This window comes from Eublepharis macularius, chromosome 2 (assembly GCF_028583425.1).
Source record: "Eublepharis macularius isolate TG4126 chromosome 2, MPM_Emac_v1.0, whole genome shotgun sequence".
Classification (NCBI taxonomy): domain Eukaryota; kingdom Metazoa; phylum Chordata; class Lepidosauria; order Squamata; family Eublepharidae; genus Eublepharis; species Eublepharis macularius.
Window position 1 is genome coordinate 127,486,537 of NC_072791.1, and position 16,742 is coordinate 127,503,278.

The following is a 16,742-nucleotide window of genomic DNA, read 5'->3' on the forward strand; positions in this document are numbered from 1 at the left end:
GGGGTGTTTTGCAAAGGAAGACAATGGCAAACCACCTCTGAACATCTCTTGCCTTAAAAACCTTGCAGGGTTGCTATTTATTTTATTTTGTTTGCACTATTTATAGTTAGCCTTTTGTCACTGAGACTCAATGCACACTTCACAGTGTAAGTCAATACAATGGAAGTCAATACAATACAATATTGAATGGGGCATTCAATAAACAATTCAATAGGGAATGAGTTGCAGAAATTTGAAAACAACTAGAAGTGGATACAGTGCTGAATGTGTTAAGAAACAAGAACCTAACTTCCTTAACATTTATACCAGGGTAATAATGTGGGGCAGACTTGATGGGGGGAGGGGGAATACAGTTTGAGTTTCAGGAGCTGGAAGCAGACACCCTCAACTTCCACCCTCTCCAGGTGCCAGCCCTCAAATCTTCAGGAATTTCCCTACCTGGAGCTGGCAACCCTAGAAGAGTGTGAAGCATGTGAGCCAGCAGAGGCCGGGGCAAACCATGTAGTGGTCCATCCACTGATGTCACCTCCTCTAGCTCCTGTGCCCACAGCAGAGAGGTCATGTAGGCAACAGCCCACTTCTGGCTCCTCCAGCTCCTGGTGCTGGGATGGAGAGGCTGTTTGGTGGGCCCAGCAGAGAGGCCGCGTGGGCACCCACACACTGCCACTGCCGCTGCTGCCTCCAGCTCCCAGCACCAGGATGGGGAAGCTTCTTGGAGGGCCTGGCAGAGAGGCCATGCAAGCGCCCACTCACTGCCACCACCTCCAGTTCCCAGCACTGAGAGGTGCCAGAACTGTGTTCCACCGTGTTCTGGCAGAAAAAAAGCCCTGGTTGGTACAGAATTTTGTGGCCAGAGTATTGACTGGAGTGTGTCATAAGAGCCATATCACTCTGTTCCCCGCCCCTTACATTGGCTCCCAATTTGCTTCCAGGCTGAGTTCAAGGTGTTAGTATTGGCTTTTAACATCCTGTATAGGTCTTTGAAGGCCCTGCTTCGAGCGCCTCCACCATCTGAGGCTAGAGGGGTGGTAACCTGACAAAAGGACCTTCTTGTTCAGAGCTCCAAACCTTTTATGTTGATTTGTCTGCCTACCTCTATCATTGTCTTCTGCCAGGAGTGAAGACTTTTTTTGTTTTGTTTGGCATATCCTCAATAGCTGTTATTGGCCTCCTGCCTGATTTTATGTTTATGTTTTTAATTAAACTATTTTATATATTATTTTAAATGCTTTTCCAATGTTCAAATGCTTTAATGTTTCATGTTCACCGCCTTGGGACTTTTTGGGGTGGAAAAGTGGCTTTAAAATGTTTTAGATAAAAGCATAATAAAAATAAAAATAAATAAATAAATATATTAGGAGACACTTTTCAACAGTCAGATGTCATGGATTAATTAATTGTTAATTTTCAGGCTGATCCCTACAAGGTACAGCTGAGTTCATAGTCAAGAGATGCAAAGGTGCCATTTTACAAGGTAACTGCCACAATTGGTGCGATCATGGCAGCCCTTTTTAAATCATCTTCAAGAATGCAAATTGCTGTGCTGTTTATTGAGCCCTTGTGTGAAAACAGCTTCATACAAATGACACGATACAAATGACATTTAATTTCATTTATATTCTGCCCTTCCTCCGAGGAAAACAAGTCAGTGTATATAGGCTTCACTTCTCTTTCTATTTTCCTACCCTTTTGGATAGGACAAGAAATTAATTAAAATAAACAAGCTAAAGCTGAAAATGTCTTCAATGATGCTAACCATTCTGCTTTACTGCAGCCTCTCTGAGACTCGTTTGCAAGTCTGATATGGCGCTGGTCCAGCATCTGCAACAGCAGCCAAGACTATTTCTTGTAAGATGCTCCAGGAGAAGATGAAAAGCCCACCAGAATCCTGGCAAACATGCTATGGAGGAGAAATGCTTAACCTGTCTGAAATATTTTAATGAGCTTTCTCAATATGCACAAGAGAGAGAAGCAATCCACAAAAGTCTCTCACACTAAACAGGCTCCTAAACAACTGGATTGGCATGAAATGACAAAATGTTCTGCAGTGACTAAGCTCCATAACTCAGTGGGAAAGACATGTATAGAACAAGATGGATTGGAGGCAATTTAGCTGTTTCTAGGAAGAGGAACTGCCACTTGATCTCAGTGACATGCTTGTTAACCTTTGCTCAAGGAACAGAATAGAAGGCAATGAGCAAGGAATCAACTAGTTTTATGAATGAACAGCAGAGAGAAGGAATCTCAGCCACTTCTAGTGTAATCTTTGTATAACTTAAGGCCAATGGAAATAAACTGTTGTTGGCCTTACTCATGAGAAGAAGGAATTCCAATGGTGGCAAGAAGTAACAACCATGCAAATTATTGACACCATTATTTCACCATGTCAACTTTTCTAGACTACCAAAGTCCTCCTTTTAAAAAAAGAGTTACTCATTTCTGTGTTACAGAACACACACACTCCAAAGGAGAAAGGAAAAATTACTTATAAAAATTAGCATGTTATTTATTATTTTATTTATTTATTTTTGTCATTTATAGTCTGCCTTTCTCACTAAGACTCAAGGCAGTTTATACAGTGTGAGACTAGTACAGTCAATATCAGGAACATTTCCATGAACAATGTCATAGGGTAAATAGATACAAGTTTTTTCTGACGTAAGTTTTACATGGAGACTTTTCAAACATTCTGCCCCTCTCTGAAGTGGTATAATCCGAAGAGTCACGTACCATCGGACAGTACTGATTATGTAGAGACTGATAAGGCTGTAGTAGGGATGTGCTCCTGAAAAAGATTCAGGATTCGGGTGTTTAAACTGCTTCGGTATGTTCTGTAAAGATTTGGAAATCTTTACGAAGCACACCGAAGCTCAAAGCAGCACTTTTCTTGCCATTTGTAAGCAAAAAACAAAAGTGTTGCTTTCAAACACCCCACCTCACTGCTTTTTTCACCTGATGGGGAAGGGGACCCCCTCCTCCCCCTCCCATCAGTTGAAAAAAGCAGCGGGGTGTTTGAAACTAACACTTTTCTTGCCTCTTGCAAGAGGCAAGAAATGTGTCGCTTTCGTCCCGCCCCACTGATTTTTTCACCCGATGGGAGGGAGAGGAGGGGATTGTAGTGAATCACTACAAACCCTTCCTCCTCCTCCCATCAGGTAAAAAAAGAGCTGGAAGCTTGAAAGCAAGCAGCACTTTTCTTGCTGTTTGCAAATGTAAACAGCTAGAAAAGTGCTGTGGCTGCTGCCGCTTTACCCAAAGCTTTCCAAAGTGATACAAATTCAGGATTCCTGAATCGGCTTTTCTGATTTCTCGGCCCATATTAATAACCAGGTGTGATGGACTCAGCTTCAGATACTGAGATTTCCAGTCAGTGAGGTATGATTGACATGTTTCCTCCCTCCCCCCTCCCCCCAATGTAGCTAGCCTGAAATTTCAGTTGGGGATGGAATGTTGGGGATGCTGTCAGTTGGAGTTAGAGGGAAAACAAGGGAGTGAAGGAGAGTTGGAGCCTGGCTTTAGACCAGAGAGGGTCAGCCAGAGAATCCTCTGTGAGAGGAAATAATGTTTGTGAAACACTTTTAGTCCTAGGACTAAAGTGGGGTAAACCAGCACTAACTCCTACTTCAACTGAAGAGATCTGGGAATTATAGAGGGCCAAGGAAGTGAGTAGAGAGGAGTCTCCCCTTCAGTGCCATGAACTCATAACTATATCTCGTAACTATAACACCTGCCCAGTATCTAGTAAGGGTTTGTCTCAGTGGAGCACCCTTAAGTCTGGAGAGGAGGGGAAGTCGTGCTGTGTCTGTGCTTTAAAAGGGAAACATTTGTGAAGCAGTGTCAACCTCTGAAAGAAGTCAGCAACTTAGTGTTAAACCAGGTGTTTTGTGCCTCACACCAGTGAAGTTGCTGTATAAAAACCTTTCTGTTACATCAGTTCAAACATCTGCCTACCTGCCTTTTGATTTTAACCTTCTGTAAATAAACCTTCAGTTATGTTTTGAACCTCCCCAAGCCATGTGTGCCAGTTTCTGCTAAAGGGAAGCGCAAACCCCTGATCTGTCCCCTACTAAGACTTGGCTGGGTAACCATTTTTAATATTTCCTAAGGGTGGGACAAGAAGGAAAGTTGAAGCTTAACATCAACCATGCTACTAGAGGCTGCCCAGCCCAGTATACAGCTTCATAGGCTTAAAGAGAAGTTTTACCTCAGGGTAGAGGAAGATCAGCCTAAGCCTGAGTTGGACGTGGGTTTGTGGCAGCAGGCTTCCAAAAAAACCTGTATCCTGGACTGGTAATCACAAGACGTAGTTATAAACAAGTCAGGTCTAAGATTATTAGAACTGCTGTCACTCCAACAGTTGCATATTCTCTACAGCACAAGATTTGATATCTCTGATAGTATGTTTACATTCTTATTCACCTGGGTAGCCAGAAAAATAGACTACATAGCAGTATCATCCTCACTCCTGCTCCAGACCCTTTGTTTTGAGGTTGGCAACAGAACTGAGAGTGATCACTGCCCATTAAGACTTTTGCTTCAATTCAGGGGTAACATCTTGCTTCGTCATACCCATGACCCTCTAGAGGAATCTTAGTTTTTCATAAGAAGAATCAAGTTGTCCACACAGCTACACTACAACTTAGCTCAATCTCTGGTCAAGGATGACCTCTGGTCTCTGCACCAAGAAAACATAATATAACCAAGAGTTCCAACTGTTACTCTGAGCTCTGTAAATCAGGGGCCAGCTCTAATGGAGGGGTCGCATCCCAGTTACCATCAGGAAGAAAAAAAGTGCTATTTATCTCAGAATCACCTATCATCTTGATGTGAAAAACCTGGAGAGAGATAAGTGAATCCTAGATCCAAGGAAGTAGTCACTGGATCCTCAGGTTTCCATAACCGCAACAAATACCTTTTAGATACAAGCAGAATGATGTTTGATCCTAAACATCAAGCTGACTTGGTACAGAGCCACAAATCCTATTTTATCTCTTATTTAATGCAGTGTTTGGTCATGATCTAGCAACCATCTTTGTGCATACACACAGAGAAGACACTGCTGAAATAAAGCTGGACATCTTTTTGGTTAAAAAAATGAGAGAAAAGACTATAGGATCACATCTTCCATTCTTCTGTCTCATACAAATACCCTCCATTGCCCTTACATGATTCGGCTAAATACTGCATCAGATTTACATTTATTATGTTTAATAATAACCAGATCCAGAGGAGTTAGCTGTGTTAGTCTATAGTCGCAAAATAGAAAAGAATCCAGTAGCACCTTTAAGACTAACCAACTTTATCGTAGCATAAGCTTTCGAGAACCATAGTTCTCTTTGTCAGATGCATCTGATAAATAGAACAGTGGTTCTCGAAAGTTTATGCTACTATCAAGTTTGTTAATACTAACCAGGGTTCTCTTTTACTCAAGATTTAAACAATAAACCTGGCTGAGTAAGAATCATATTAGGCAAGAGGGGATAATTCATACTAGAAAGGAGAGGGAAAGGATATGAGGCCACAAAGCCTATACTTCAGAAATGCAGAGACAGAAGGCAAGAGGCCAGTCCCCATCAACTCCCTGTTTAAGATTAGATGTGATAGTTTCTCAGAAGTATTTCTATCTCATCCAGCCTACTAGTTTTATCGTTAATAATAGTTAGAATCATAGAAAGGACCTCAAGGGTCATCTAGTTTAACCCCTGCACAATTAATTTAATTTAATTTATTCAATTTATACTCCGCCTTCCCCACACCAGCGGGCTCAGGGCGGATCACAACAAGGCTTAAAACACATTACACAGTTCAAACATTTATTACCATTAAAAACATAAAATACTACATACCACAGTTTAAAATACCACATCTATATAAATATAGAAACAAGAAGCATAGCAGCACATCATCTAGACGATCACCTTTTCACCGTCTCCAAAGCGTTTTTACCAGAAAAACATGTGGGAGATGGAAGGTGTCATTGGATGGGTGGGCATATACTTTATTCCCCCCGACTGGGGGGGGGGGCACTGCCTAGCATCAACCATATGCCTGGCGGAACACCTCCGTCTTACAGGCCTGGCAAAATGCTAACAAATCTTGCCAGGCCCTAGTCTCATAAGACAGAGTGTTCCACCAGGCTGGGGCCAGGACTGAAAAAGCCCTGGCCCTGGTCGACGCCAGGCAGGCCTCCCTAGGGCCAGGGATCTTTAATAGATGTTTATCGCTCAAGCAAAGATTCCTCTGGGGCTCATATGGGGAGAGGCGGTCTCGCAGATACGTCGGTCCCAGTCCGCATAGGGCTTTATAGGTTAGTACCAAAACCTTGAACCTGATTCAGTACTCCACCAATGCAGCTGGCGCAATACCGGTATTATATGCCCCCATATCAGTGTTCCAGCGATGACGCGCACCACCGCATTCAATGCAGGAAATGCATAGCAACACTCACATCCCTCTCCCCCAGTGACCCCTGCTTTTTTGCCAAGAAGAAGGCAAAAATCTTTAGGATTCCTGGCCCCTTCCTAACCCCAAAGTGGCGACCAACTTTACCCTGGTCACACAAGAAAGGATCACAAAAGCCAAGCACTGGCTCATTCCTTCCTGTCCTCCCCCTCACAATCTGCCTAAATTCATACTGAGTCACAGAATCAGCATTGCTGACAGATGACCATCTAGGCTCTACTTAACCCCCCCCCCCCCCCAAGGAAGGAGAGCCCACAACCTCCTGAGGAAGTCTGTTCCACTGAGGAACCACTGATCATCAGGAAGTTCTTCCTAATGTTTAGCTGAAAACTGTTTTGGTTTAATTTTAACCCTCTGGGGCAACAGAAAACAATTCCATTCTGTCCTCTTTGTGAGAGCCCTGCAATTATTTTAAGAGGACTATCATATCACTTCTTAGTTATCTTTTCTTCAGGCTAAACATATCCAACTCCTTCATCTTTAACTCATAGGACACAGATGCCCTCCATCACCATCTCCACCATACTGCTTACCAATCAATAAAATGAGCTTTCTGTTAGTTTTAATCCATTTATCCAGTTTGTTGATAATCCTGAATCTGGATTCTGTAGCTACCCCTCTAATTTAGTATCTTCTGCAAATTTAATGAGCATCCCTTCTATTTCTTCATCCAAGTAATTTATAAAGATGTTGAACAACATGGGCTTATGCTTAGTTTGCTGTATTTGTTGTTAATAAAACCTGAAGATGTAGTTACTACCCCCTTGGATCCCGGATTTGGTAATTTGTCTCCAGAATTTTCTTTGCTCCTTTTGTTTGTTTGTTTGTTTGTTTGTTTGTTTGTTTGTTTGTTTGTTTGTTTGTTTGTTTGTTTGTTTGTTTGTTTGTTTGTTTGTTTGTTTGTTTGTTTGTTTGTTTGTTTGTTTGTTTGTTTGTTTGTTTGTTTGTTTTCAAGGTTACTGTCTGATCTGTGATGATAACATCACTACTGTCATGGTGACATACATTAAAAAGAAAACAACCACGACAAAAGCTATTAAAATACATTACTTTTCATAAATTTACCTTTGAGTTTATCCAAGAGTATACAATGGATCTTGTTGAATGTTGCTCTCCCACATCCACTAAAATTACACACACACACACACACACACACACACACACACACACACACACACACACGTCAGTTGGTGTCACTAGCAGATAAACCATAATCTGTTTTAAACATAACTCCCTAGAAAAAAATTGATGGTGCTGTACTTACATGAAAGTAGCTACAAATGTTTTCCATAATAATTGTCTCAATATAAAGCCAGGTATCTCTTGGTTATAATAAAGTAATCCATAAACAACAATTGAATCACTGGTTTTCCTCTACAGGAAGGAAGTTAAAATGTCTGTTTATGTTACATTTAAATAGGAAGATTTAAAACTAACAAAGGTCTTTCAAACAAAACCTGTTTGTCTACCAAAATTATTTTTCACAATTATTTAAAACAAAATGCAGAGAATCTTCCTTGAATAGAAAGAAGCTTTATTGGACTAGGAGAGTAAAAGTAATTTTATTTTAAAGCTTCCCTTTCTCTAAATGGAATTTAAGCATAATCAGAAGAGAGCAATAAAACACACTGACCTGAATTTGCTGCTGCAGTAGATTGATTTTGTGCTGCTGTTGCAGAAGTTGCTGCTGTTGTCTTGCAATCTATTAGAAATAAATTTTCCATTAAATTAAAACACTGATGTTGAAACTTCAATATTATTGAGTGAAAACAAGTTCCAACTTATTTCTCATGATAATTTCAAAGATTTTCTGCTTTGTTACAGTGAACCTTATTTGTCTAGAAGTTAGTAAAAGATTGGAAGAAGGTTTACAATATCATTCACTAACCTATCTTTATGAACTACACACACATTTAAAACAGAGGTGGAACAAATGGTTACATACATGTATTTAATTCTGAGTACTAAAGCTACAATCATCATCTTTATATTTGCAAAAAAAAATGCATATGCTCCCCCATTTTCTGAGTTAGCAAGGGAGGCTTTTCCCCTCCTGAAATACTCTCTTTTTTTGGAAAAGCTATTAGTAAGGAGTAGGACTCAGATCAAGATTTTTTCTGTACCAACACTTCTGAATTTCCTGCATAATGAAATGCATATTACATCATCTTTATGCTTTTCCCACCATTTAATTAAAATGTAGCAGTTTTAAAAAGTTCTCTCTGGGGTTTGCTAGTTAACTCTTTTTGTCTTACTGTTTATTCTCAGCTAGGAAGAGCTGATCTTGTATTTGGCTTTTATTTTTTTATATACTTTTATATTTTTATTTTTGGGATACAAGTATTTTATAAATATTTCTTAACAAGAACAATAAAGAAAGACTACTTTAATATCATAAATGAAAGTTTTTCACTAAACAAAACACACCTGTACTTACAGTATCTCAGCTATACCTCCTTTTGTAGCAATTATTTTGTGAGACAATGTTAATTAAAATCATGGCTGGTATAGGAAAAAGATTTTTTAATATAAAAAAACCTATAGCTACAAGAAAATCTCCATATCAAGTAGCTTTAAATGCATATTAACATCATTAATATATTAACATCAACTATCAACATATTAGGAGAGGACAGGGAAGGATAAGCCAGTGATTGGCTCTTGTGGCCCTTTCTTATATGCCCAGGGTAATGCCGATCACCACTTTGGAAGCAGGTAGGAATTTTCTTCCAGGTCAGATTGGCTCAGGGATCCTAGGATTTTTCCTTCCTTTGGGCATACAGCAGGGGTTACTGGGGAACTGAGGGGGGAGGTAGCTGTGACCTTTGGGGTCCCTTCCAGTTCTGTGTTCCTATAGCTCATGAATCCTATCTGTTGCACAAGCATACTCCTATAGGGACAAGGTCTCATGCTCTTTGCCAATAGAATTTTCAATGCTACTGTCAAAGGAAAAATGGGAAAGAAGAAAAATATACTTAACAACAACATGTTGTCCCTGTTGGACCTGTGCCATTTCATATTGCATGTGAGAAAAGGCATGTTTAACAGTTGTTTAAAAAATACTCCTTGCATATAGCAAACCACTACATCAGAGATAAATTTATCCCTAATGTGCTCATTTTCTATGTAGGAGTTCTTTTTTTAATATATATGCTATCTTCCACCATGCTATGAAGTGGCAGAATGACTCTACTCATATCTATCCTTCACGTTAAGAACTGCTGAGGAAGTCATGCTTAATGTTCTGTTTCCCCTTAAAACAGTAGAAGAAAACTTCTTTCCAGCTGCACTGTGGCTTCAGGACTTTGTACAATATTTTTGTTTATTGTTTCTATACTTTTAAAGCTGGTGTGCTTGAAATATGCTTTAGCAATATGTTTACCAGAGGGTTTACAGTTGCAAACTATGTTGAAAGGTCTAGTGGTTATGGCCAAGGAAGAACAATTATGAAAATAAATAAAACACATCACATAGAGCGAGCAAATCTATCCACACAAAGTGAACGTCCATGTGGAGGCCTACCTAAGAATTATTTAAATGACTTGCACCCATATCCTGTGTAAGGCTTAAAGCTTTGTATAGCTTGGGGAATTATTTTGTTACAGTTCAATTTGCTAGTGCACAGCTCACTGCAGTTGTAAGTGCAATATAGAAGCAAATTAATATTCATTTCCTTATGGAAACTACTGAAGTACTACCATGGCATCTAATATTGATGGTGTTGTGATCGAAAAAGGCATCCAAAATGCCACAGCGCAATTACCATAGCACAGTCTCAATGTATAGGGCCTGACACCGCAAAAGATGGTACAGAAGCACCATGTGGCTCAAATTCTGAATTTTATTTGCCAATTGGTTGAGCTACATGCTCGCTTCATTGAGCATGACAACCTAGTTTTAAGTGTCATTTAATTTTCATTTTGAAATATAATTACAAAGTGTTCACTGTAAGATATCACTCGTCTGCAAATGTGTCAAGATTAATTTGTGCTAGCTTATTCACAAGTGTCAATAGTTAATTACTGTGTCATCTCTGGATGGCTAAATGACATTCTAACTTCTGATTTTTTACAGTATTCCTTTATGTTATTTTCCATTAGGGATGAGTCCATATTCCTTACATGTGGGCAAATATTCAAGCACATAAAATACCAGACGTCACAACTCATTAAAATCAACAGAGCATACATTGCTGCATATACTCTATAAAACACATTGGAATGAAAAGATAATTCTAGTTATAACATCAGATTCCGAAAAACTGCACATTAATTTGGAACTAATGCCCAGGGAACTAATGGAATCTTTTGTTGTTAAATTTTTACACTAGGCAAACTGGAATGTTGTTTATCTTCTAGCCCCTCCTGAGGAAGGAGTTCCATTCTGTTTGACTTTTCTCTGAATAGCTAATCTGCAAATGGAGTGAACAAATCATTTTAACAAAGTTTTTTGAGAGGGTATTAATATCTTCTTATCAACTGGTAACACTAAATCCTTACAATTTGCCAGAGATGTCAGAATATATGGATATAATCCATCAGATGCTAACACAGAACGAGTTACATTCAAATTAATAAGAGATTTTGGAATATTTCTTGGTTCAATTAACCCCCAGGAAATGTCAAACCAACAAATACTGTGCATAGTGAAGTAATCCTTTCTATCATCCACCTCTTAGCTAGTTAAATCCGGCTTTCAACGCAGCCTTGTATCACAATTAACTCTAGAACATATGACTGCACATTTTGAGACTTGGACATTTTGAAACAGAGTGTTATACACTTTGAAATGCAATGCAGGTGGCTTTTCAAGAGATGTTACAAACTGTGAATTCTTTACTAGCATTTTGAAAATATTGCAGCATTTTCTTATATTTTCAATGATAATTCCTAGAATAAACATTAGTCTGTGTCATAGGTCACTGGTGGGGGGGCCGAGGGGCCCCCAGATTTGGCCGGAGGTGCTGAGCCCCCCCCCCTCAAGCCACCAGTGACAAACTCACATGAGAGATTCAGTTACAATGGCACCTGAAGCACAGGACTGCCCAACCTTCCCATTTTATCATATTACAATTTCCATGATTCTTTGGGGCTTTGCTCCTGTTTGCTAGTATGTATTAGTGTGTTTAGTAAGAATTTATAATAAAAAAGGAGTCATTGTTTGTATAAACAATTTACAAATAAATGTTACATAAGAATTAAAAGCCTCTGAAGGAAAATATATGACTCTGAAAATCAGGCTCCCGGAAGGCAAGATTTACAGACTTGTAACAATATATGCCCCAAACAATGCAAGGGGAAAATTTTATGAAAATGTTTTCCAATCCATTTTAGATTTTCAAGGAGAAACATAAATGGGGTAAGGGATCTGAACAAAAGATAGGTGAAAAAAAAACAAAGAAAGCAAACTTTCCCAAAATATGTTTAATTATATTGACTGTGGCTGCAAAGGTTGACTCTTTCCAGATTTTTTTTTTAATTTAAAATTATCGGTATAGCGAAAAATTGCTATCCTATAAATATATTTGAGCGATAACACAGTAGTCTGTGGTAATTGGCCATGCGAACACCTGTGTCCCACCAAAGGCCGCAATCTTTTTCAATGACCCATTGTGCTCTCCTGGGGCTCTCTGACCAACAGAAAAAGCTACTTCGGTCTCGCATGGTCTGAGCGTGCAATGCAGCATGGTGTTTTCTATGAATCAAATGTATTTGCAATACAGCAGAAAATCGATATAGCGGAAATCTCTCATTAATTTTTTTTAAAAACGTTATGTCATCATCAGCAATGGCAGATCTAGACCCGCCCCTTATCCCACTTTTCTCCCAGGGATGCGAACGAAGCATAGCACGATGCTGACTCAGTAAGAAAGGGAATGTGAACAGAGCCTGGGACATTGTGGGCAGAATCCAGTGCAATAAATGCACAGGAAAACCGGAAGGTAGGGAAGTGTGGATTCGGCCTGAGTCCCTATTTTATTTTACTTTTCAGTTATGCTATCATTACATGGTATTTTAGAAATGGAACACTGGGGAAGGGTAGGCCCTGTGTTTCCTTATTTAAATAGTTTTGCTTGCTTGCTGATGTGGTTTTTTTCTGGGTGTGGGATGGGTTTATATAACATTGATTGAGAACAGTTAGTTTTTTCATGATGCTGTGTGTGTGTGGAAGGGGCTGCTTCAGCCACTCCAAAGCTCCTCTTTCAATTTCCATCCCATTTTTAAATGTAGAAGAGGTATCTATTGAAGAAAAGGACAATTCCTAAAATGGCAGCCCGGATGCTGTCTCTTTGAAGCAATGAGAAAGCCCATCTGCATGAACAAGACTGGGGAGGTGTGTGGAATGCAGATCAGAACCTTTTTAAAAATTCTTTTTCTCCTGTGTGCAGCTCAGAGATAACATTGGCAAGAAATGTGCATTCTGTACATGCTCATGTTCTTCATTTTGCTGTTACCTAAAATGGCATGGTACAGTTTTAAAGGGGCAACCAACTAGCTAATGCTTAGAGAAGACATTGAAAAAAAAAGTTGAGTAGCACTTCCAAAACTACAGCAAATGTATTGCTATAGGATTTGGAGATTCTTTTGATAGATATTTTGTGTCTTCTTCAAGCCTGTGATTTCCTTTGTTTGCCGAACTGGATGTTGAACCAGTTCTTTTAAAGTTAATTAATGGCCCTAACAAGCCTGTTAAGCATTTTTAAAAAAAAGTCTATACTCTAAAAAGTTGGTCAAGTAGATGTGTATTGACAATTGTTCACCACCTAGGCAGTAACAGCTAACATGAACAGGTTTCAAGCATATAATAGTATTGTTGCACTGTGGCCTACTTTGCTTAGAGGTTGTTTGGATTAAAAGCTATAAAACACTTCAGCAAATTTGAAATGCTATTACAAAAATTTGCCAGCACAACCCAGGCAAGCCTGTCCCAGCAGACATTCGCATATATTTGCCAAGGACCAAAATATAACATCTAATGTAAATAGACCAGAATATTTAGAGAAGGAAAATATCTACATCAGCTACTACCAGAATTAGCTAAACTTATCAGAATAGGCCTTACCATACCTGTTTCCTCCTGCACCTCAGAGCGGGACCACAAGTGACGCCTGACACAGGTTGGACACTTGCCAGCTTCCCTCAAGTTTTGATGGGAAATGTAGGCAGCTTGGCGGAATGTTGGACAAGTGACAGTTGAAAAGTCCATTGGACAGCAGTCAGAGAGTCAAGCTGCAAGACCAGGATGCCTACATTTCCCATCAAAACTTGAGGGAAGCTTAGTGTCCAACCTGTGTCAGGCGTCACTTGTGGTCCCGCTCTCAGAAAGGTCATTCTCATGCCTTTGTAGAATAAAGACCTTTCTATGGTCAAACATGAGAGGCTCAAACAAATGGCTGTTCTTCATGGACATAAACAAATCTCTCAGGAAATTGATCTTAATGTTATAGCTAATGAGTTCATTCAAAGAACATCAGTTAGAACAAACACATTCAGTGTAACTTAAAATCCTAGGTGGCATAATTGTGAGTTTTCTTTGGGGTGCTATGGATGCTGTTCTGTTCTGAATTGTTTCAAAATGTGCTTATACTCACTTATAGGATGAGTTTGAAGTGAGAAGAAGATTGCTTCTGTTCAGTCTGAACTCTGTACATTGCTCAGAAATCGAGTGCACTGTTTTGTATTCTGCCCTGGCTCAGAGACTTCATGCATTTACCAAATGAAGGCACCTGTGATGCCATAATTTAGTAAATTTCAGTACTAAGTCACCCTTATGAATAAGGCACAAACAAGACTCCTGTAAATGAATGTCCAGAAAAACTTTAAAAATGTTCCCCTACAGGCTTTTCTGTGTTGCCTTTCTTAATGTCAGATTTGTGGCTATTAGTTTGTCCTATGCACAAGGTATGTATATTTGTAGATCTTAAAGTGACTATCCTAAAAGTGAATTTCAAAAACAGGACACTGCAGGAGATCACTGAGATACCACTATAACCACTGGCCAACTCTCACCTTTTCCTAAGTTTGACCCAGCCCAGGGGTGTTGTTAGAACGGTGCCCAGGTCCCCTTAATTTTGTAGGGAGCCTCTTCTTAAATCCCTCATGGCCCCACCTCCATAGATAGTAGAGGCCCCTCCTTATGATGTCACTAGGCCCTGGTTATTTTAAGGACCTAGCATAACAACTCATCTGGCCCAGCCCCACCCCCACCCCCACTCCCCAGGAAATTGGATAGTCTACACCCATGGTCTATGTTAAATCTGTTCAGTGTACACAGGAGAATATCTATGACTAAGTGCAGGCATGTGCAAAACTATGGTTTAATTAAACTAAGTCTAATTAGTATGAATATCTGAACTCAGGCCACTCCACTATCTATGGTTAGGTGGAGCCAAGATCTGAAGCTAGGATCTGGTTGATTTATTAAGCACAGTTAGAGCTTTGTGTGATGTTTGAATGCAAACATCTACTCAACTTGTTCTCCATTTACACCCTCCCAGGTTACAGAGCAAAGCTAATGAAACCAGCAATTATCAAGGCATAACAGGATTTGCATGATATTCTGTGAGCTAAATCTGATTTCACTATGGTTTTGTATTATGTCAGAACCAAGCCCCCCTCCCTGCCTCAATGACAAATAAATATCAATATAGGGCGAGGGACAGAACTTACTGGATATTTTTAGCTGCTGTATGAGAATTAAACATTTTCAGAAGTTGCTTTTTTGTCACTCACCTGCTCTTGTTGTTGGCGTGCAAGGTCCATCTGCTGTCTTTGTTTTTCAATTTGTGATGCTGCCAGCTTTTTTTGCTCATCATGGGCAGCCAGTAGCTGCTCTCGTAAACTGATGAGCTGGGTAATCATGGTAGAGAGCTGTCGCTCTTTTTCTGCAAGGCTTTCAGGTGTACCTAAAGGGGCAGGAAGATACAATGGGTAGGCATTAGTCTTCTCAAAGTAAAGTAATACTGGAGTTATTATATTTTACAAAAAACAGCTTTCAAATTGATCCTGCTAGGGATTTTTCAGTAACAATCCATACCTTTCTGGATATAGCAAACTGTAAAATAGAAGAGACAATTTCTGTTTCTGTTCTGACAAGAGTAATTAATTATGTACTCAGCAATATCAAATCCCTCTTCCATCCCAGTGTAATGACTCTTTAATGGATTCCCAAATTCACAAATAGATTAACATAATTTCCCTTCCATTATACATTTTAAACAAACAAAATATAAGACAACCAAAAAAACCCCACCCCTGCTTATTAAGGAAAGCAACGTAATTATTGGTGCTAATTTCTCAGAGATCGCCTATTTTCACATGAACTCAGTATGCAATAGAATATTGCAAGATATGCCTCATTTTTGCTACTAAGAAACCATAGCTAAGTTGAGCCTTGATTAGGGGGAGAGTATATTAAGTGAACCTGTAACTGTTTTTTAGTAAATATATCACAAGCTAAAAATCTAAAATAGGCCAGCTTTGTAATTGTGATTTTAAAATGGAATGTATCAAAAACATTCATGGGTTCTAGCAGTGAAAAGAAAGAGCAAGTGTCTCCCTAGATTCTTTGCTGTAGTTTCTGAATCCTCATGGCTGCTCTGAAGCAACAAGGGGTGGCAGAACACAGAAAACCAGCACCTTTTAAAACACAGTAAACAGGCCTCTCAGGTCTGCCTGGTCCTACCACATAGCCACACACGTATGAAGGCTTTTGGACACAAAACATCAACATTTAAAATGCTAAAATTAATATAATTACATTTAAAGTTATTAGGTTACTTTTGTCATTGGGTTACTTTTTTTCTTGTATAATGTCAGCTGTGTTGGATTACAGAGAATCAAATTGATCACCTATGCATCTCAGGTTCTCTACACAAGCCATGTGAGCATTTGCTTCAGGCATCATAACTGGAAGGCAAGCCATTGCTCTTTGGTTGCTCTGACCTTCTTCCATTAGGATCTATAGGTCCTATGCTTTGTCTCCAACTGTTCTGAAGAGGACCTATCCTTCACAACACCTCAGTTTTACAGGAAATGTCCTTTCTTTGCACTATATATATTATTAATATCGATATAGATATACAGTCCCTGACTTGGATAGCCCACAGTACCCTGATCTTGCCAGATCTCAGAAACTAAGCAGGGTTAGCCTTGGTTAGTAATTGGATGGGACACCTCTAATGAAGACCAGGGTTGCAGAGGCAGGCAATGGCAAGCCACCTCTGATAGTTTCTTGCCATGAAAACCCCACCAGGGGTCACCATAAGTCAATTCTGACTT

At 39.5% G+C, this 16,742-nt stretch overlaps 1 protein-coding gene across 1 annotated transcript in view; it reads right to left on the minus strand.

Moving 5' to 3' along the window:
- Window positions 1-16,742, minus strand: part of SOX6 (SRY-box transcription factor 6) — a 572,111-nt gene that overhangs the window by 277,829 nt on the left and 277,540 nt on the right. Inside the window, exons 5-6 of the mRNA XM_054970704.1 lie at window positions 15,195-15,367; window positions 8,096-8,164 (exon numbers count right to left, since the gene is read on the minus strand). Coding sequence (XP_054826679.1) covers window positions 8,096-8,164; window positions 15,195-15,367 — 242 coding nt within the window. The remainder of the gene's footprint in view (window positions 1-8,095; window positions 8,165-15,194; window positions 15,368-16,742) is intronic.